At 39.4% G+C, this 24,068-nt stretch overlaps 1 protein-coding gene across 3 annotated transcripts in view; it reads left to right on the top strand.

Moving 5' to 3' along the window:
* The window catches only part of RBMS3 (RNA binding motif single stranded interacting protein 3), a gene marked incomplete at its 3' end in the record, with an annotated part of 523,098 nt that overhangs the window by 460,855 nt on the left and 38,175 nt on the right, over nt 1–24,068 (top strand). For all 3 annotated transcript variants that reach the window (XR_014173613.1, XM_081933468.1, XM_081933469.1), the window contains exon 11: nt 21,914–22,024. Coding sequence is in view for 2 of the 3 variants with exons in the window: in XM_081933468.1 (XP_081789594.1) it covers nt 21,914–22,024 (111 nt within the window). The remainder of the gene's footprint in view (nt 1–21,913; nt 22,025–24,068) is intronic.

Genomic DNA, 24,068 nt, shown 5'->3' with positions numbered 1-24,068 from the left:
ATATATACACACACATACATACATACATACATACATACATACATACATACATACATACATATATAGCTGATAAAGGAGGAGAACCGGTGGTGTAGTAGCTAGCAAGTCTGCCTAATATATAACACATCCCAGGTTCAAATCCCAGTAAGGGTATGGCTAGCTGATGAGAGCTAAATAGCTTGAAATGGATCCATACTAGTCTCCCTTTATTTATTTATCAGCACAAATACAACACACACACACACACACACACACATATTATACACAAACACACACACACATACATACATACAAACTTTGGACACCAATTTTTATCTGTTACAAATGTGAAAAAATTAAAGGATTCAGATTTCTCATTTTAAAATGTTGCTGCTTTTAGTTTTACAGTTGCTATTTTCCTGTTTTAGTTAATAATTCCTTGGATTAGTATTCTGAAATATGTTTAATGTTTTTATTGTATATTCTCAGAAAAAATATCATTTATTATTTGTATAAATATTATAAAATAAATGAAAATGACTTTTTGAACGATAGAAAATTTTGGATTATGTGGACAGCTGTGTTTATTGTCCCTAATGAAATGTGATACATAAAAAAGCAAATGGAAAATCTATCATAAAATAGAGTTTTCCTGTCAACTTCTTTCTCCAAAAAAAATAGCTTTTTTATTACTTGAAAATGAACTTGCTAAAACATGGAAAACTAAAGAATGGAATAATTAAATCTCCAAGTATTTCTGAAGCAGAAAACCATGAACTGCTGCTTTGATAGACCTGAGAATCAAGATTAGAATCAGCGAGGCATTTATAAAATTAATCTCAGATTGAGATTGCATTAGTGTTCCTCCCACTGTTCTTTGTTAAATTAGTTAAATGATATATAACCATGCGGTGTATGAACTTCTAATATAGTAAATTATTGGAATTATCAGTTCATGTATACATGTGTGTGTGCACTTGCATGTGTGCTTGATGTGTGCATGAGCCGAGGTGGCGCAGTGGTTATAATGCAGCACTGCAGGCTACTTCAGCTGACTGCTAGTGGCAGTTCAGCAGTTCAAATCTCACCAGCTCAAGGTTGACTCAGCCTTTCATCCTTCCGCTCCGAGTAAAATGAGGACCCAGATTGTTGGGGGCAATATGCTGTCTCTGTAAACTGCTCAGAGAGGGCTAAAAGCAAGGGTGGGTTGCTGCTGGTTTTACTACTAGTTCACAACCCATGCGCTACACACATGAACACTGTTCAATGTAAATTGTTCTTCACGCATGCGCAGAACAATTTACAGTGAACTGTGCACATGCAGTCACTAAAAAACAAAATGGCAGCGGCAAGGGAACCGGTTCAGGGGATGTGGTAGGCCTGTGTCGCTGCCGGTTCTACAGTGACCCACTACCGGTTCGGCTGAACTGGGAGCAGCCCACCTCTGGCTAAAAGCACTATGAAGTGGTATATAAGTCTAAGTGCTATTGCTATTCAGTACAGTGCCCAGGAAGAACTATTTAACAGTAAATATTATTTAATATTCATCCAGAAATTATTTTACTATTATTCACAGAACAAAGTACATATTGCATCCTTTATGAATTATTGCAATATTAAGAACAAGAATATTGCACTCCTGTGAATCTTCAGTTGCCAGGACAGGTAGTTCTGCTGCTGCTCTTGTTTACACTTTTTTTTAAAGAATGAAAAGTGTTATATATAAAAGAATGAAAAGAGTTTTATATTACAATATATAAATATGTGATTTTGCTAAACTCATTGCCATTACAGTACTTGTAGTCAGTTTGTGCAATCTAACCAGAAAGTCTACTGTTTTTTCAACTCCTGCATAGGCTGCACTTAATGTTTATGGTTGCTTCTGGATTTGTATGAATTCATTCTTAAGACTTGGTGTTCTGCAGCCATAATTAGTCTCTTTCTAATTGAGCTCTTTCTTCAACTTTCTTGCTGTAAGTCATAGCCAGGTTTTGTCGTTATCTGGTTTCCCTTTTTTATTTTTATTTTCTGGTCATGTAATTTTGTGACTTTCCATGCTTCCATTCTGTTCTTCATTTAGTCATTCCTGTAGGTCAGTTTGGTCTCTCCAGTAGTCAGTAAGCCTTCCTGGTATACCAGCTTCAGTGCATTTTCTTCACTGCCTTTAACAGATTATTATAGAATTGCTTCAGAATAATTTAAATTGATTTGATTTTCTGTCTCAGAAATACATTAAAATATAAAAAAGTACTCACAGAGTGAATTGAACTGATACTTTGGCTCTTGAAATAAGAATTGTTTTTAGTTGAGAAATGATTAATTGAATGATTGTGTGGACATCAAATTAATCAAGTGTTCTTAGCATCATTATAGGAACACAATTCAGTATTTGTGTCAAAAACAGCAACTCTAGAAGATTAGAATATCTTTCTTTGGCACTGGTTGCATTCCATTAGAAATGCTTCCTGTCTGGAGGGCAGGACCGAAGTCGCGACGGTATGACGTGCGATCTCGATGCTCTGAGATCACAATCAACACTTTTGCAATTGGGGGGGGTCCAAACGGATATAAACTATCCCGAAGAGACAGTGAACAGGAAGAATACATCTTGCTAATCTCGGGGATATCGCAAAATCCCCGAAAGAAGCAAGAGAAATTTTTCAAGCCAGTGACAAAAAATCCAGCCAAGGCTGATGAGGTCAGGGCGGCCCCAAAACGGAAGGAATGGAAAGTGAAAGTGTTTCCAGCTGGTGAGGAATCTTTATTGTTTTAAAAGACAGACTGCCTATAAAAACTTGAAAATTGATTTAAATTGAAGAATAGAAGAATCAAGCGGCGAAATTAAACCTGTAATGGTTCTGGACAGTGGTTATCCCATTTCTTTATATGCTATCTTCATGGATGGAATCTTTACAAGCTTTTTAAAATGGACAGATCAAGTCTTCTTTTTCTACTTTTTTTTTCTCTGTGACGCTCTGTGATTTATAGACTGAAGCTTTCCTCTTTCATCGCTGTGAGTACTTTTTTAAATTCATTTAAAGACTGGACCTCTTTTTCTAATTTGAAATACAAAATAGACATAAAAAAAAGAAATTTCTTAACAGCGCTACATGCTGGGAGGTTTTGTTGATTGGAGCTTTGTGTATTCAAGTGGAACTTTTCTCTTTCTTCACGGTTTGTTTTGACGGCTCGTTACAGAGCAATAGGGGTAAGCCAAAGGTCCCTTGAAGCGTGTTTTCAACCAGAGAAGATGGGAGTTTTACCTTAAAAAAATCTTCCAAGCGAGAGCACTTTTGTTTAAGATGGCAGAATGTCAAGAAAATATAGAGATTGTAAGCTTGCAGACAATATTTTCAGAATTACTAAAACTAACAACTACAGAGCCGGGGCCTGCGGCTGATGCTTTGCAATGCAAGGTCCGTAACCAACAAGGCCCCCCTCATTAATGAGTTGATCTCTGAGGGGGAGCTGGACCTTGCAGGGATAACGGAGACCTGGTTGGGCCACGAGGGTGGTTTACCCCTCGTGGAAATGTGCTCACCAGGTTTCCGTGCATTCCATCAGCCTCGGGCCCTGGGTAAGGGTGGTGGGGTGGCGGTAGTTATACGGGAAGGTCTAGAGCCGAGGGAGTTCACTGTTCCTCAGATATCCGGGTGTGAGTCCCTTGGTGTGAAATGGGGCCCAGGGAGGCAGGTGGGTTTGCTGATTGTATACTTGGCTCCTCGCTATACATCAGCGGCCCTGCCCGAGCTCCTCGAGCTGATCTCGGAGATGGCGGTTGAGATCCCCAAGCTTTTGGTTATGGGGGATTTCAACCTGCCGTCGACAGGAGCAGCATCTGAGGTGGCTCGGGAGTTCATGGCTTCCATGACAGCCATGGGCCTGACCCAATTAATTCAGGGCCCCACACACGAAGGTGGCCACACACTGGACCTTGTTTTTGTATCTGAGCAGTGGACGAGTGATCTGGGTATAGGGGACTTGGTTGTCACACCCCTGTCATGGTCAGATCACTCATGTCTCCGGCTGGACTTCCCTGGCGCTACCCCCCACCGCGAGGAGGTGGGACCAGACGGTCCAAGCTGCTACCGCCCCAAGCACCTGATGGAACCGGATAGGTTCCAGACGGAGCTTGGGCCATTACCTGTAGCCCTGACCCGCGCTCGGTCGGAGGACCTAGCGGCCGCCTGGAATAGGGCGGCGGCTGGGGCCTTGGACCGGGTTGCGCCTTTGCGACCTCTCCTGCGACAGCGACCCACCCGGGCTCCTTGGTATACCGAGGAGCTGAGGGTGATGAAGCGCCATAGGAGACGTCTAGAGAGCAGGTGGAGGTCCTCACGCTCCGAATCTGATCGAACACAGGTAAGAGCCTATTTACGGACCTACCTTGTGGCATTAAGGGCGGCCAAACGTAGATATTGCACCGCTCTTATTGCGTCCGCGGATAACCGCCCTGCCGCCCTGTTTAGGGTGACCCGCTCCCTCTTGTCACAGAGGATGCGGGGGGCACCCTTGCAGGGCAGAGCAGAGGAGTTTGGGGAATATCTGCAGGACAAAGTCGCTCAGATCCGGAGTGGATGGGCCCCCCTCAGTGGACCAGACGGGCCGCCAACAGCGAGTCTTGTGAGACCATCCTGGGAGGAGTTTGATTCTGTTGCCCCCGAGGATTTGGATAGGTTGCGTGGACGGCTGTGACCCACCACATGTTTAATGGACCCGTGTCCCTCCTGGTTGGTACTGGCATCTTGGGAGGTGACCCGAGGCTGGCTTCTGGGCCTGGTGAATGCCTCATTGGGTGAGGGATCCTTGCCAACCGCCTTGAAGGAGGCGGTGGTGAGGCCCTTACTTAAGGGGCCTTCGCTTGACCCAACAGAGCTAGCTAATTACCGTCCAGTCTCCAACCTTCCCTTTTTAGCGAAGGTTGTTGAGAATGTGGTGGCGCAGCAGTTTCCACGACACCTTGACGAATCCGATTATCTAGACTCACGCCAGTCCGGCTTCCGACCCGGGCACAGCACGGAGACAGCCTTGGTCGCGTTGGTCGATGATCTCTGGAGGGCCAGAGATAGAGGTTGTTCCTCTATCCTGGTCCTATTAGACCTCTCGGCGGCTTTTGATACCATCGACCATGGTATCCTATTGCGCCGGTTGGAGGGGATAGGAGTCGGAGGTACCGTTCTGCGGTGGTTCGGCTCCTACCTCTCCGACCGGAAGCAATGTGTGTTGACAGGGGGACAGAGGTCGACCCCGAGGCCACTCACTTGTGGAGTGCCACAGGGGTCGGTCCTCTCGCCTCTCCTGTTCAACACATATGTGAAGCCGCTGGGTGAGATCATCCGTGGTTTTGGGGTTGAGTGTCACTTCTACGCTGATGATACCCAGCTGTATATTTCAACCCCAAACCACCCCAACGAGGCTGTCGAAGTGATGTCCCGGTGTTTGGAAGCCGTCGGGGTCTGGATGGGGGACAACAGACTTAAACTCAACCCCTCCAAGACTGAGTGGCTGTGGCTACCAGCACCTCGGTTCAGCCAGCTGATTCCATCGCTGGCCATAGGGGGCGAACAATTGCCCCCTGTGGAACGGGCGCGCAATTTGGGCGTCCTCCTTGATGCCTGGCTGTCAATGGATGACCATGTGGCAGCCGTGGCAAGGGGGGCGTTCCACCAGGTTCGCCTGGTGCGCCAATTGCGCCCCCTACTGGACCGGGTTGCCCTACGCACGGTCACTCATGCGTTAGTGACGTCCCGCCTGGATTACTGCAACGCTCTCTACATGGGGCTGCCCTTGGGACGCGCCCGGAGACTGCAGTTAGTTCAGAACGCAGCCGCGCGGGCTGTGATGGGGAGTACGAGGTACTCCCACGTAACACCTCTCCTGCGCGAGCTGCACTGGCTGCCTGTGGTTTTTCGGGTGCGTTTCAAGGTGCTGATTACCATCTTTAAAGCGCTCCATGGCACGGGACCTAGTTACTTGCGGGATCGCATCCTCCCACATACATCCCTGCGGCCAATTCGCTCACACAGAGAGGGACTTCTCCTGGTGCCGTCCACTAGGCAATGCCAACGGGCGACACCAAGGAGTAGGGCCTTCTCTGTGATGGGCCCAACCCTCTGGAATGACCTCCCCCCCCGACATTAGAACCACTACTGACCTCCGCTCCTTCCGGCAAAAATTGAAGACTCACCTGTTCCGATTAGCAGGCCTGGCATAATTACAACTGTCCCTCCTGGCAAATGTATTAACTGGTTATTTTAGGGGTATTGTTTTTAACTTATTGTGTGTGTTTTAGGGGTTCAAAATCCTATATTTATATATATTGCTTTGTACAGTTCTTTTAATTCCATTTTTAACCTCCTCCATTCCAACTGTACATATTCAATTTTTATTGTATTTTGATATATTTGGCATGGACTGTACACCGCCCCGAGTCCCTTTTGGGGAGAGGGGGCGGTCTAGAAGCATGAATAATAAATAAATAAAATAAAACAAATATAAATGAGAGAATTGAACAAAAACTGGAATATTTGGAACAGCTAACAGGAAAATGTGATGAAAAATTTGATGATGTTCACCAAATACAAAATGAGGGGATTAAAATCCAAAGAATTGAAGTGGAAAATGAATATAAAGCTATTAAACTTGCTGATATTTATGGCAATTGGTTTGTTTTTGAAAATGCAAAGAATGGAATATTGAAAGAGGAAATAAATGGAGAGGAAATCTATTTCAAAGGGCAAGATATAGAAGAAAAAGAAGAAAGTAAAGAATTTATGGACTATGAAACTTTATCAGCAAAAATATGGATAACACTGCTGACAATTAAAGATAAGCAGAATAAAGAAACAGAAAGAGGGCATCGGGATTATATGAGAGATTTTACAAGCAAGGAGTTGCTAGGAGTAGTCTATAAAAGCTGATCAAGAAGAAGCTCAGAAGATTGATACCACAAATGGCAGAGGACGTAAGATTGTTTTGTTATTGGAAAGATACAGGTTAATAGATGGAAGAGTATAATTTAAAATTACTAGCTAAACCTAGTGAAATTTAGTGATAATAGGTATAGTTAAATAAAAAATTGATAATGATAATACTGTATACAATGTGTAGTGTTATGATAAGTAATAATTGGATATGAATATTGAATGATACCCGTGAAGGGAAGACTAGAAATCCTTTTGGATTATATATAAAAGTCAATAATAATAATAATAACAATAAAAAATAAGAACTAAATTAGACACAGTTAAGTTTTGATCATTAGGGGGGAAATGTTATGATATAGGATATAGCCAAATAAAGAAAGGATAATGATAATTATATATATATATATATATATATATATATATATATATATATATATATATATATATATATATATATATATATATATATATATATATATATATATATATATATATATATATATATATATATATATATATATATATATAGGCATAATATAAGGGAACTGGATGTAAATTGTAAACAGTGATTTGGAAAGGAGGATTAGAAAACTTTGTTATTAAATATTATGGATGTTTAGCTACAATAGAATATAAGGATTTAATGTTAATGGAAGATTTTATAAATAAGTAAATGAAATGCCAATATGTGGTTATGTACTAAATTTTGCTATATTTTATGATGAAGGACGTTTAGACAATTATAGTCAAATAAAAGTGGAGATATGATTATGGTAATATGTATAAACATTTGAGTTAAGATACTAGAGTTAATATTAATTATACTTGATGATGGTAGAAGAGATGCACAAAACCTTTTGTAACCAACTGATACACTTTCTACAGTATGTAAAAAAGGAGGATTTTTATGTTTGTTTTGAAAATTAAAAAATAATAATTCAAAAACAAAGAAATGCTTCCTGTCTGAAAAAACATAACTCCCATGCTAAAATTTTTCTTTTTAAGAAGTGGATGTTCTCAATTGTACCTCTTTGTTTCTTCCTTTATTTTCAACTTGGCTGTGGTTAGTGAGTTCCTATGAGATCAGAACAATGGAATGAAAATGTCTATAAAATGGCACTTAAATTATTTTCACAGCTGGATGCACCTCAGCAAGTGAAGACAATTCCTTGCAGATGATATAGTTCATAAAAAGTATGTGATACAAAACATCTTTTACAAATAGAACCAAAGGGAACAGTTTAACATGAGTGCTTTCTGATGATATTAATTAATATTGATGCTATCAATTTCCATTTTCTTTGCAAAATCAAAGAAATTATATATTTGAAGTAGTTTCTATTTATTGAAGTGAACAAATCAAAGATGCACATAATCAAAATTTGATTTGTGGCATTTTGGCAACTGTAAATTCTAATTACTCAAAAATCTTCTGGAGCATCTTTAATAAACCAATGAACTCCTAGACAAACATCTTTAAAACCTAAATAATTAGACGTAAACAAAAAGAATTCTATCTTTCTTATTAACGGCGATTTAATGCTAGCTGTTCTAAACAAAGTGTGGTAGAAATTGATTTTGGGCTGAATGGGTCAATGAACCTTGAAAATATGTTCACATTCAGAACTATTTAGTATTGAGTTAAATTGAAAGACTTTCCTTCATCTGAAGTAACTATGAATCATAAGTACAGTATTTCCATGGTGTTTTGTTTGGGGACTGTTGTGTTAGAAGCCTAATTTTCTTCCTTTAGCTATTTTCAGATAAAACAGTAAATGTCTTAGGATAAATGAACACAGTAAACAGAAAATGGAGGAGAAAACAAAGAATGTAGGAAAAAGGGTATTCAGTGTTCAGCTGTACAAGAAGGATGGGACCACCATTTTCTCTTCTGACTTTGATGACAACAAAGAAAACCAGAATGTTGGAGATTTTTTGCCAAGAAATACAATGCCTTGACTTACATCTAGTCTCAAAATCCATGGTAGCAAGGGCAAGGAGAGTAGCCTGAGACATTGCACTTCTCAGAGCTCAGGGACGTGCGGTCAGGGGAGGCAGAGAAGGCAGAGCCTCACCGCTCTCATAATGAAAAGAAAAAAAAAGGGAAAGGGGAAAAGGCACACGTGGTCCGATTCCCTGTCTTCCTGAGTCAACATGAAGGGGACCGTGGAGCACGCTCCGCCGGCTCGCACTCCGCGGTCCCCTTCATGTTGACTCAGGAAGGCGGGGAATGGGACCACGTGTGCAGGAGGCTGAGGCTGCCTCAGCCTCCTGCACACGTGGTCCCATTCTCCGCCTTCCTGATGACGTCACCAGCCTCACCAGGCATAAACCTAACCACACATCACTGTCAGAGCTGTATGTTTCTGGGGCTGCTTATCATTCTGTAAGGCAGGGTGCAAGGCAGCCAAAAGACCAGAGATACAGGAAAATAGGAAGGGGGCTTGGAAGTGGTACCTTACCTTTCTGAGACTTGGGACTGGAAGGGACCAAGCCAGAATTACTTAGATTGGGTTGGTTTTTCAGCAAAAAAATGGAAAAATTATCAATGCCAACAGGGCTTGTGGTATTGTCATTGCTAAGCAATTGAATTACATAATGTCTTGCTTTTCAACCACATTGATTTGTGAACAAAATTACAGTCCTAAGAGTGGTACAGAAAACACTTTTTTCATAGACGCCGTTGCTTTTAGGAACAAAATATAAAAGAAAGAATGTTTCTACACTGAAAAGGAGGATATAGAGGCATAGGAGGAGTAGGACAATAATTCTGTAGCTTGTGCTCAGAGTTATGATCCTTGAAAGTCAGTATTTGATGGATCTTCCAAAAGTTGTATAAAAAAGAAGATATGGTGTCCCTCTAAGTAACTTTAATGCAGTAATGTGTTGGTTTGCCAATGCTTTTTGGCTGTGTTTCTCCAATATACATTTTGGCTTGCTGAAGTCTTGTTGCTCTGGAACTGGAAGCTCACCAGTTCAGATGATGAATACTAGTTTACTACTTCTTTGCATGATCCAATTTATCAGTAAATCAGTTGCTTCTTCCCCATTGTTACTAGAACTGTTATATTTAGGGATCATGAAAGATACTATTGAAGGCAATAGTTTTTCTTCAATCTAGGATCCTTTTTCTAACAAGGCATTTTGCCAGGTTTATCAGTCTCTTTGATTTGAACATAATATTAAAGTTCAGCAAATGTTAAGCCACATTTGAGAGTACAGTTTAAAGGAATGCAGCCAATCAGATAACACTGCTATAAAGGTGCTAAACCATTAAGATAAATTCTGCATTGGTGCTAACTGCCCTTTTTAGTTTGCCGTACTGGACTGGTAAAAAAAAGGTTTGAAAGATTTTAATCAGTGGAACAAGAGAGATAGATAATAGATACAGGAGAGGGAGGGAGGGAGGGAGGGAGGGAGGGAGGGAGAGAGAGAGGGGGGGGGGATATGTGTGCTTATACTTGACAGTTGCTGGTTTTCTGTTCCAATTATGGCTATTCTGTAATAAAACTAGCTAATCAAAGAGTTGTATCTTCAAATCTCTGTGAACTAACATTGGAGCTTGAATAAATTTGTGAGTCAAACTTGACAGATCTATACCCATTCTTTATAGTACTGTTATTAAAAGCAGAAGTTTGTTCATTTTCTTTTCAAAATTTTCTTAGTAATACATGAAATTGATTTCCCCCCCTGAACGTGTTGAGCTCTTCATGCTGCTGTAATAGAAGAAAGTTTCCATTTACCCTATTTCACTTCATTATAATTTTCATTGCTAAAACCTTTAGGGAATTTATCTGTCTAGCTTGCAGATTTGTGCAGAATCAGTGGTGGGATTCAGCCAGTTTGTATCAGTTCGCCCGAACAATTGCTTGTATCCTTTGAAGAACTGGCTGAAAATAAAGTGCAACAGAGGGTTTTTTCCCCCTTCTCTGTCCCTTCAGTTAATAGCTCCAGGCAAACAGTCAAGAACCACTTAACAGTTGCATCTGGAATGCAGCTGACACATACCTTGAATAAAGTCAATAAGCAACAGAAACTGATAGGATTGGGTCAGGGAAACACTCAGGGAAACACTCAGGAAACCCATCAATTGCCCATTTAGGGATCGGATTAACCTCTTCCTTTCAGGAAGAAGTACAAGATTACAAACATTTTCATTATAAAGAGTATTAAATAGCACTTCTGTGATCAGCTAATACTCCCTGGAGTTCCCCAAGACCTTTTAAAGTTGCTGCAGTGTTGGCTACTTCTTGTTTCTTCTTGGGGCAGAAAGATACAGGAGGGGACAATGATGCAGCTTGATCATACAGGGCTGCCAAAAGTCATTAACCCTTCCAACTCTATTATTCTATGTTCTCTATGTTCTAAATTGGGTGCTTGACAGCAGAAGCAATACAGCTTGCTGGATCACACATGCATTAAATTCATGCCCTGTATGATCAAGCTGCATCATTGTCTAGGATCAAAACCCCACAACTTGCAGGGATACTTAGAAAAGTTTTCAAACCTTTCAGTGGGTTTTGTCATTGTTGTTAAAAGCAAATTTTATTCAATACACATGGAGATTGTATGAGTTTTCCTGAAGTGACGCCTCACTTAAAGTCTGGAATGAACAGACCTATTTACTCTTGTCAGAGTTTTCATTAAATACTTTTTTTTTAAGACAATACAATCAATCTTAGAGAGACTGACTTGCCAAAGTATCCCTGCAAGTTGTGGGGTTTTGATCCTAGTGTTTCACTGTAAAGTCCAATAGTAAAAATACATGCAACGTACATTAGTGCATATATTGTGCTGCATATTTATTGCAAAACAAGGTTTTTCATGTATTTAAAAAAATAACCTTAAATTTGAAGGTTGAGGTTGGTTGAGCTGAGAAATGATTGGCCTAGAAACATTTATGTTTTCTGCAATCAAGTGGGAAGTTAAATCTAGGTCTAAAACTTTTTTTACTACAGTATACCTCAAGAGAGTTCTATAGCAGTGGTCACCAACTGGTGGTCCATGGACCACTGCTTTCATTTGGGGAACTGTGATTGGTCTGGCTCTTTTTAGCACAGTAGAAGATAATAACATTCAGTAGTGTGGTGGCCTAATGATGAAGACGCTTGCTTCCCCCCGCTCCCCAGGAAAGTTGAAAGTTTAATCCTAGGTAGCAGCAGATATTTTTTTGTCCTAGAATGCAAAGAAAAAATATCGGCTGCAAACCCCACATGGTGTCAGGAAGGGCATCCAGCCAGTGGCTCAACACTATCTAGTTGGCCCAATTCTACCCAAATTAAGGGTCATAAAAAGGGAGAATATAACATAATTTTTACTTTTACACAATAATATACAGGATACTAATCACTTCTATAACAACAAACGTATCTAATCAGCAAAACCAAAATCGGTGCATTTTTTTCCATTACAAGCACAAAATCCAGAAGCAGTTTTAAAGGCAAACAAAATTAGTATGTTCTTTTCTTTCAATAACATAATCAATTTAACTATCTCTTCTTTTCTTTTGCTGGGGGAAATAATATGTATTTCTGTGTACACTTATTAATCATTATAGACTATCATCACTGATATTAACATAATTTACTATACTCTCAGATTCTTTCATCTAAAGGGGGAAAACCTTTTTTACATCCATTTTAAAACTCAGCTTTTCTTTGAAAATATTTATAAATATCATCATAGAATAAAATATTTTTCTTGTCTGGAATGTCTATCAAGTCTCTTTTTTTCTGAAGGAATTCTCAACCTTGTTAATGTCCATGAAGAAAAAAATCCCAAACTTGACCTTGAGAATTGTAGATTTACTTAGCGGTCTTCTTCCAGTTGTGCTGGGAGGATTGTATTTAAATCTTCATCATAATAAAGATTGATGTCAGATTATTCTAAAGTTGCAGTTAAGTCCTTTGCCATTGTCAGTTATTTGTGACAATGGTTTGATAATTTTTAGCCTGCCCCCAGCTGAATGGTTCATTGACTGCTCCAAAGAACAGCTCATGCTGTATGGAGTATTTTGTGGCATGATTTTAGAACTTTCCCTAACCCAAGAGAGTCATATAACAACAGTCCAGAGACAAGCCTCCCTAGGCTTGTACTCTATTGTCCATCTTCACATGAAGCCTGAAATGAAAGATTAAATTTGACACCTCAGGCACCAACAAATTGAGATCCACTGGGGTTGGATACTTTCAGTCAGAAGATCACACAGTTTATTATTTAGCATATGAAAGTTGTCAGGGGAAAAAAACACCCTGTTAGAGATCGATGAACCGTGGCTGATTCCCTTCTGCATATCTTTTGAGATATTGAGAAAAATAAGTCTTTAAAAGTATTCTAATTAATAAACAAACTTTAATAATAAAATAAAACAGAAAATAACTAATTGGTTACATTTTGATAATGAAAGCTACGTTAGCCAAAGTTGGCTGCCGAACAAAGAAGAGAGGAATTTTGGAATGTGTAACGCGTGCGCAATAAATCACTTTCAGATAAGAACCTTTTTTTTGTTTTATGACCTGCGCAATAAAGCTTTCTTAGTTTAACTCTTGAGTGTCAATTCAGGCAGTTCAGGCCTAGCAAACTTTTTAACATCGTGACACCCCTTCTTTTGCTAGTCTGGGCTGACGTCATCAAATCATCAATTAAGGCACATCTTCTTTCGTAGATACTCGTGTTGATTTGCGGCGAGTGGTTTGTTAAGCATGTCTGCAATCTGATCATGTGTAGAAACATATTGCAATTTAACAAAACCTTGCTTAACTAATTGCTTTGTGTTTTGATAACGAATGTCAATGTGTCTGGACCTAGAACCTGTGAAATGTGACTCAGAAATATAAACAACAGATACATTATCTTCCATCACGGTGATTGGTCGAATCGGACGTGTCCAGATATCTGTGATCAAAGCATCAAACCACGTTAGAGAATTACAAGCATCTGAAACACAAGCATATTCAGCTTCAGTAGATGAACATGAAACAAAACTCTGTTTTCTCACTTGCCAGTAAACAGGACAACCATTTAGGAACATCATGTAACCAGAAGTGCTTTTGCGTGACTTCTTGTCGCTCGCCCAGTCGGCGTCGGCAAAACAAATCAACTTTGGTTGATCAGTGTGTGTTGGTTCTAGCAATAACTTCATGTGCTTAGTGTGTTTTAGGTATTTCAACAACTTCTTAATGCATGACCAATGAAATTGTGTTGCCTTACCTACGTGTCGTGATAAAAGATTAACACTAAGTGCGATGTCAGGTCTGGTCCAACTACTAATGTATAATAGTGAACCAATGACTGAACGATAAAGTGTTTGATCCTCGAACTCAGGACTTGGTTCATGTGTTAAGTTGTGAAAATCTGTTTGCATGGGTGTCTTTGTTGTGCTAGCATCTTTCATGTTGCAATGATGTAGAATGTGGTCAATTTTCTCCTCTTGTGAAAGACTAAACCCCTTCTGTGTCTTTTCAATTTGAACACCTAAATAAGTGCTAATGTGTCCTAAAGATTTTAGTGTGAAGTATCTCTGCAAACTTTTAGCAAAAATCTCACTCATTTTCTTATTTGGACCAATATAAACAATATCATCAACATAAACAAGAATTATCTCATATGCATTGTTAGATCTTTTTGTGAACACGCATTCATCAGTTTCGGACTTAATAAAGCCCATTGAATTTAGTTTGTCAGTAAGACATAAATACCACATTAAACCTGACTGTTTCAGACCATAAAGACTTTTGTTCAGGAACCAGGTATCCCCTTCTTGCTTTCGGAATCCTGGAGGGCTTCTTACGTAGATCTCTTCATCTAGGTCTGCATGTAGATAAGCTGTGTCCACATCAAATTGAAAAACTTCTAAACCAAGAATAGTTGCAGTGGTTAAAGCAATTTTTACACTTTCAGTTCTGACTGTTGGTGAGTAAGTGTTTGTGTAGTCCTCAGGATAACGTTGAGCGAAACCCTGAGCTACCAGTCTGGCTTTGTATAAAGACTCACCATTCGGTTTCTTCTTGATTCTGTAGACCCATCGGGTGCCAATGACTTTCTTGTTTGCTGGAGGTTTTGCAGGTGTGAATACATTAAGTTTCTTTAAACTGTCCATTTCATCCTGCATTGCATCATACCATTTGTCTTGTTCTGAATCAGGAAGCTGTTTGATTTGTGTGAATGTCTCTGGAGGAAGAGTAACGTTGCAAATCAAAGGTAATGGTGATTTTGTCAGTTGCCATGAATAACGTTGTGGAGGGATTCCTTTTGTGGCCCTCTTGGAGCGTCTAGGAACAACAGACCAGTCTTCTTCTTCTTCTTCATCATCATCCTCGTCCTCACGTTCGTCGCTAGCATCAGCATCCGCGGCTTGAGAAGACGGAACATCAGGTTGTGAAGAACTGGTAGAAGGAACATCTGCCTGCGAATTGTCATCAGGCTGCGTGGCATCTGGAACACCATCTCTAGGAAAATAAACTTCAGGATCATTGGAATGAATCCTGGACCAGTCAATGTCTTCCTCAAAATTAGCAGATTGTGAAATGACAATCACATGTTTAGTATCAATGAATTTGTACCATTTTGAATTATCATCAATACCCATAAATCTTAGTCTCTTTGGTCCTTGAGTTATAGGAGTGTTCACCATAGCATATGAACCAAAAATATGGAGGTTCTTGAGATTAGGCTTGTAGCCATATAGCATGTAGAAAGGAGTTTGATTGATTACACTGCTCCAAGTACGGTTGACAATGTAATTTGCATATTTGATTGCTTCACCCCAGTATGCGTTACTGAGATTGGCATCTTCTAGAAGACAACGCATCATGGTTTGTAGAACCCCTTGTCTTCTTTCTACGACTCCGTTATGAGCCGGTGTATATGGAGCAGATGTCTGATGAAGAATTCCATTCTTACGCATCCAGTCCTGGAAACGCTGAGACATGAATTCTGCACCACGGTCACTCTGGATTCTGGCGATGCGAACTTGGTATTGTGTAGAAACAAACGCTGCAAAGTCTTTAAAGATCTGAAAGGTCTCAGATTTCTCTCTCATAGGATATACAAATCCATATCTAGAATGATTATCTACAATTGTTAAAAAATACTTTCTGCCACCAAGTGTTGGTGGGAAAGGACCCACTATGTCAGTGTGTACCAAATCAAAAATGCGTGTTGACCGGCGTGTAGCGTGTTTGGGAATTGCAGCCGCCTTGGATTTAGCCTTTTTGCAAACCGCACAATCCAAAAACACCTTACACCCCTTTAGATCCAAACCTTTTGCGAACTCCGGCATCTTTCTAAGAACACGGAAACTGGCATGCCCCAATCTTCTGTGCCACTTGTGAATACACCTGGAATGCAAAGGTTTACCAGTTAGTGAATTCTCAACATTAACAGTTTCATGAGGACCCTCGGGCTTGCTCTGAGCAATCTGTTTCTGTTTTCTTTGTTTGTTGGCTTTAGGAGCCTTTGGCACAGTAACGCTTTCTCTCTCTGGGACAACTCTCTCTGGGTCTGCGTTGTGCCTTTTTGGAGTTTGCATACTTGCCTGTGCTTGCCCTTTAGGCTTTGGCTTTAAGTAATAAACACCACCAATCAGCATGGTTTCAGCAACAATATCACCATCTTTAACTAAGTAACTTGCTTTTTCGAGGTGGTGAACCTGGAACTTTAACTCTCTAGACAAGTGACTTTGACTAAGCAAATTACTGGTTGCTGAAGGTATGTAATAAACATCAGGGATGTGTGTATCGAGCTCTTCAATGTAAACAGTTCCTTTTCCCATAACCTTGCAAGTGTGGTTGGTGAAGGAATACAGTTCTCGATACTCGGGCTCTGGTTCGCCCATCTCTGTGAAAAGTTCCCTTCTGTGGGTAACGTGCACAGCTGCTCCACTATCTAAAGTCCACAAAAGACGTCTGTCGAACTTTGGATCAGGTTGTGGAACGTTGGTTATGGCCAGTGTTGCAAGCGGAGCTTGTGGATCACGCCTTGGACCACGACGACCTTGTCTTCCGCCTCTACCTCTGCCTCTGGAATCTGTTCCTCTGGGCTGGTACGTGGCGGGAGCTGGAACTCGTTGGGGACAATCCCGGGTGTCATGTCCCACACGGTTGCAGGTGTAGCATTTTGGCATCCTTGGAGCGTAGCCTCTTCCTCGGAAGGGACGTCTGGCTGGAGCCTTTGGTGCTGGAGGCCGTTGCAGATGTGGGGTAGCTAACCTGATAGCTTCGTCTTCCACTAAAAGTCTGCAAACGTGGTTAACTGTGCGTTGAGCAATAGGCACGTAGTTAATCTTTGCAACAGCATCTTTCCATTCATAATTCAATGAGTTAATGATGATGCTAATCATTTGGATATCATCGATTACATGGCCATTTTGTCTCAATTCACTTCTCATTCTTTTCAGTTTGGTCAAATGTCCACCAATTCGTTCACCAGGTTTCAACTTCGAACCATGGAACTCAGACATGAGCAAACATGAGGATTCAATTGAAACGGGCCTGTAGCAATCTTCCAAAATAGCCCATATTTCTTGGGCAGTTGCATCAGGTGGAAAGATACCTTGGATCTCAATTTCCATTGACATGAGTAAAGTCGTGATAGCTCTGTTTTCGAGGTTTCTTATTGCAGGTGTCCAGGGTTGACGGGGAGGATCAAAAACCATGGAATATGTGCCTTCTCTTCGAAGCAAGAGCGCAATTTCACTGACCCAGGCTTTATAATTCTCTCCTGACTCCTTTAATTTGGACTCACCAGTCAAGGGGGTGACTGTGAATACCTGCTGAGGAATAATTTGTTGCTCTGGTTGCAAATCTGGTTGTTGAACCAGGGGATGCTGGGGTTGCATCATTGGCCTTTGCGTGGCAACATCAAATTGGCTTCCTCGAATTTGCCTCTGGCTTTGCCTTATTCCATCTAGGGAGAATTCCACACCGCCAGGAGGTGTTGAAGACTTAACCTTTGGAGACAAAGTTTTGGCTTCTAAAGGACTCATAGACATATCTCTGAAAATCTGGTCCAATTGCTTAATCTTTTGCTGTAATAATTTTTCTCCGCCAGCAGATGGCAGTGCAGCTTCACTTTTTGGCTGCCTCTCCTTTCTATACGTATGCTGAAGTTCAATGGGCTCAAAGGGACCACGTGACCTCGGTGACGTGTACATGTCTCTTTGTTCTAATTGACCAGTGAACTCTGTGAGGTGTGTCTTAGGCTGTTGTTTTGAAGAAGACAAGATGGCGTCCTCAGACATTTTGGGAGTGGGGGAGCTTCTTCTACTTCGCCTTATCTCCTCAAAACACACTCTCGCCTCCTTAACATATCTTTCTAAACGTTCTATTTGATATAGATAGCTTTGCATTTCTTGCTCACCATCTGGGGGAATTTCATAAAATCTGCTTTCTGCGTGGGAGGAATTTTCCTCTGCCGGCAGTTGCCGTTTAGACTTTTGCCGTTCATTAATTGTATCTTGATAATCTGCGAGGGTCTGGGAATGGAGTGGCTCTGGCAGAGTGGGAAGTTTTGGCTTGGCCCCCAAAAATTCATAATCTCCTGGAGATATTTTAGAAGGAGGAACCACTGACCTCGTTTCGTGGATGTCGCGTCCTGTAGCTCCTTCTCCCATATTTGGCTCGGCACCTGAAGGAATTTGTTGTTCCTGAAGCACGTTTTGATCTTGCTTCTCTGTGTCCGAGGGAGCCTCCTTGTCAGAGGAAGCTGATCCATCTGTGCTCGCCCCATCTTTCTTTTTCTTTTTTTTCTTTTTCTCCGACATTGCTAATTAGGCTTAGTCGGTTATCTTTAGATAGCATGAAGGGAAAATACAGCCATAAATTGTAACCATCTCAGCTGGTATCATCAAAAGCCAAAAACTCTGCTACCAAGTTGTCAACCAAACCTCTGCTACCAAGTTGTCAGGGGAAAAAAACACCCTGTTAGAGATCGATGAACCGTGGCTGATTCCCTTCTGCATATCTTTTGAGATATTGAGAAAAATAAGTCTTTAAAAGTATTCTAATTAATAAACAAACTTTAATAATAAAATAAAACAGAAAATAACTAATTGGTTACATTTTGATAATGAAAGCTACGTTAGCCAAAGTTGGCTGCCGAACAAAGAAGAGAGGAATTTTGGAATGTGTAACGCGTGCGCAATAAATCACTTTCAGATAAGAACCTTTTTTTTGTTTTATGACCTGCGCAATAAAGCTTTCTTAGTTTAACTCTTGAGTGTCAATTCAGGCAGTTCAGGCCTAGCAAACTTTTTAACATCGTGACAAAAACAAAAAATGAATAGCCATTTTTATACAGTTATATCAAGAATAACACTTGACACAATCAATTATTGGCCAAATAATATCAATTAGACTTTTTGAAAAACCTTTTACACATGATAATCATCTATTGTTTATGCTCCAACCATGCATGCAGAAAAGGAAAATGTTGAAGGGTTTTATAATCCAATTCAATTGGAAGAATTTTGAATAGAATACTACAGTTGAAAATATTAAGCAGGAAAATGTACTTGGATTCTTATGAAATTTAAATGAAACAGAAAAACTTAACAATTTTTGCCACTCCAATGATTTTGTCATAGTTAATATTGTCTTCAAAGAACCCCAAATGATGCCTGAATATGGAATTCATAGAAATCATATTGACCATTAGGTAGTCCTAACACAATTGGGATCAGAATTTCCAATGTAAATCATTGTGGTCCTAAGTCATGTTGGATCTGATTTTACCACTATTTTTACTGTGGACAATAAGCAAATGATTCAATGCAAATGCAATCATTAAGTGAATCCAACTTTCTCAATGGACATTTTTCCCATAAATCAGAAAAAAGGTCACTAAACAAATAGTTGTCAGGGTTCCGAAGGATGTGCTAATTAAATCATGATCCTCAAGCCAACTTCAAAACAAATCTAGCTATTTATTAGGAGCAACATGTCAGCACATACTCAAGTGAAGCCAACTCTGACCCCACGTAATTTATGGCCCAATTATGACCCTGTTTCTCCCCTCCCCCCAGGGTGTGTCATAAATTACATTCTCCAATGGAGCACTTTTGCGGGCTCTAAGATCACGTCCCCTCTGGCTGCTGTGGGTAACTTGGAAAACAGCCTTGAGAAAAATATGCCTGGAGTGTGCTTCTGTTTGTGGCTACAATGCTGCTTCATCAGTTTCCCATCCTCCTTGCCTATGGCACCTTGAGAGTAGGCCAGGGATACTTTGCGAGTTGACAATAGCTGTAAGTTAAAGATGATCTATATTGCTAAAGTAGAAGTGAAAGTACTTAGCAATAAAATCAAAGATATAGCCAGGTGCTATCAGATCACAAATTGATTAAGTGCGAGTACCAAATTAAGCTTAAAAAAGTAAGGAAAAATCAATTTCTACAATATGATCTTGTGCATATATTCACCATTTTCAAGGAAAACATCAAGAATCATTCTGAAATCCTGAAACATTAATGGAGAATCAGAGAAACTATGAAATGGACCTAAGTTGTTAAGGATGATGAAAAATCATATTACTTTTCCCTATAAGGTAGCAAGATTGAATTCAAGAACTACAAGGGAGTTTGGAAGTATGTCTGAGAAATTTTATGAGAATGAAAACATCAACAACATTTGGAAAGTATAGTATACCTTTTTCTGGGTAGGAAAGGGGAGCTATAGATTAGATGTTTGTTCTTCATCAAGTTACTGACAGATGTATTAATGTTAAGAAAGAAAATGTTATAATCACTTGTTGATTTACATAAATCAGACAATAAATGACATAAGCTTGAATTGTAGAAGTTTTGTGCAAATATAGATTTTTTGCAAATATTGAATTTAATTTCTGAATGCTATAAAAACTATAATAAGTGGAGTAAACATAAATGAGACTAAATCAAATTCTTAGTGAATGATTCAGCAATGAGTACTAAGGCAAGAATGTATGATATCCCCCTAGTTGTTTAAAACCTTCAAGAATAAATAAATAAGGAATTATTGTAGTGACATTAGAGGTATGTTGGTGGAAAGTGTACATATGCATTTTATAAGCAGACAATCTTATCTTGGTGCCTGAAAAATTAAATGATATACATCAAATATTAAACAGGTTATATTATGCAGTTGGGAGAATGATTCCATAAATGTTTGTATTAAAAAAAAGATATTTCTATATGAAGGAGAAAATAGAGTGAACAATAACATATTAGCCTGAATGGCAAGAATACGCTCAAGCAGATAAATTTGCGTACTTCATAAAATCTATGTAAAACAAAGGAAAATGGATGAAGAAATTTAAATCATGTAAATACTGGCAGACACATTATGTTTTGTATCTGTATGTCTGCTATGAAGAATTAATGTTTGTTGAAAGAACTGTTATGTGGAATTGCAGATGTTAGGAGACACATAAAAAAATAAGTTGAATGCTACAGGAAATGGTAATTTAAGGAGTATTTGGGGAAGAGTGCCGCAAAATAATTTTTTTTACTGCAGATGCTTGAACTCAAAAGTGAATGACCAGGACAAATCATATAGACAGATCAAATAAAATAATGAATTAGAACTGAATCACAAACCAAATATATGAGGAAGAATCAAGAGGAAGCAGAAGATCAAAAAAGCATTGATGGCCTCATCACTAGCACTGATAATGTTATCTAGTTTTGGTAATGAAATGTTTGCAAGAAAACAATCAAATCATAGAACACCAAGAACTCTTCAAAATCAGAAAAGTTATGGTCAGATGGAACTGATGAGATTCTCAGAAAAAAAGATAATTGAGAAACTAAAAAAACAAATAGCAATGTATAAAATATATAGACATGATAGAAATTGTGGATGTGATAGAATTAAGGATGTTTTGCAAGGATATGTATAGAGAAAGTTATTAGAGAAAGACTAAATTGGATTTAGTTGTATTTCCATTTATTTGTCTTTTAAGTTCATGTTATGGTTTCTTTGGCTAACTTTTTCTTATTCCTTTTCTAGCTTTGCATAATCTATGTGTATTTATAGGGTGCTGTGTTAACGCCAGCAATGGATCATACAATGTCCATGCAGCCAGCAAGTATGATGGGCCCCTTGACACAACAGATCAGTCATCTTTCCTTGGGCACAACAGGAACAGTAAGTTTGTGCTTAATTTTCACTTTTTAAATATTGCTCTTTCATACTATGGGTTCCAGCAGCCTTTCTCAATTGAGGTTCTGCATAGACCTAGGGCAGTGATGGCGAACTTTTTTTGGCTTGCGTGCCACAAGTGGGGGGAGCGCAGGCGTGCCACACCCATAAAGCCTTCAAAACGCTTAAAACGACCCTCTCGGAGGGTCGTTTTGAGCTCTCCGAAGGCATCAGGGAAGCCTCCGGACAGTCCCTGAAGCCTCCGGAGGGCCTCCGGGGGGTGGGGGAGGCTCTTTTCACCCTCCCCAGACTCCTATAAAGCCTCTGGAGGCTGGGGAGGGCGAAAAATGGCTTTTAAAAACGGTGAACTCAGCTGGCCAGCGCGCACATGCGCGCTGGCCAGCTGACAGGGCAGCGCCTTGCGTGCCCTGACAAATGGCTCAGTGTGCCACCTGTGGCACGCATGCCATAGGTTCGCCATCACTGACCTAGGGTATTCAAAGTGGTTATTAGGGGTTCTCTGATTTAAAAAATTAAAAAATTAACATTTTTTAAAATTTCATGTGGAAAGCAATGCTAGCGCTTATATTGTGGGAATTTTGACAAAGCCCATCACTGTGCTGTTTGTCAACACTGTAAAATATGTGGGTGTGTAATTAAACATGAATTGTACTGTGCAGTTTTCATGTTTTGTGATATTTCCATGTAAAAGATTTATGAGGCCTGAATTTTTTTTAAAAGATTACTTCACACCAAAAAGATTGAGATAAAGCTGCTCTAGATTGTTCTCTTTTCCTCTGTACATGTTCATTTCTGTCTATTATTTGAGCATTATTAGCTAATAAAACTATAATTTGTCATTTTATATCTTTCAATTTATTTCATATTAAATGTTGGTAACAAAATGCAGAGATTGGATAAAAGTGGTTCTTGATGCACAATTGAAGCTGTACAGTTTAAGAAAGCCATAGTTTATCAAATACAGTAATAGTAGTATTTTTCTTTGAACCACGCTGCTTCATGCTATTTATGCTGTTTTCCTACTCAAAATTATCCATAGTTGAAATTGTGCTCTATTGAAAACTTACAGATACCCTCATAATTTTTGAACAGTTTTCAATATTTCACTATTGAAAATAATATCATATTCATTCTGTCTGTAATAATAGTAATTGTAATGTATAGAAATAACATGAGTGAAATTTCTAGCTACAAAAGTCTTTATTCATGCCATCTTTACTTTTGCTACAATTTTTAATTTGAAATTTGAAATCAAACTTCAAAATAAGAACAATGTAAGGCAATCTATGGAAGATCTTATAGTGACTGTTTTGGACATAGTAAATATCAAAGATATTCAGGCAATCTCAGAATGCCTCAAGAAATATAATGCATTTCTAAAACATTACAATTGTGAATTAATGAGGTACGTGTAAGCTGTTTCACATGTAATTTCCATCTTTATAATCAACCTGTCTCTACCTTGCCTCACCCCAGTTTAAAAACTGAATCAGTATGCCACTCAGTATCAGATGAAGTGAATTGCAGTTTATGAAAGTTTACACTTTTAAATGAACTTTGTTTATCCAAAAAGTTACTACCTCCAGAGATTAACATGGCTTTTCTCCTACCATGCCATGTATGAATATCTGCTTCATCATCCATACACAATATGTACAAACATATAATTTACATTTTTTTCAGAAATCGTGTGTGTCATGGCATACTGAACTCCAAGAGTGTGCAGTTGGTTAGTGTGAACTTTAATGATGGCATTAAATTTTTGTTCTAGACTAGAGTGTTGGTGTCTACTGTAGAAGGACTAAGTTGGTTATGGTATGTGAGGGAAGTACTAAATTGGTTAAAATATTATCAGTAACTACAATAGAATTAGGTTTTCTTCAACTTTTTCCTGTCAGCAAATATGGGCAACAGACCTGTCGAGTGACTATTTACTCTCTTTTTTCTTGTCTTTTTTACATGGCTAATTTATAGATTTGCAAGATAATAAATAGCAAGTAAATTTTTAGATTGATATATGCTGGAAGCC

The sequence above is a fragment of the Natrix helvetica genome, assembly GCF_964273705.1.
Source record: "Natrix helvetica genome assembly, chromosome: Z".
Taxonomy (NCBI): Eukaryota; Metazoa; Chordata; class Lepidosauria; order Squamata; family Natricidae; genus Natrix; species Natrix helvetica.
This window is presented reverse-complemented; position numbering and strand designations above follow the sequence as displayed.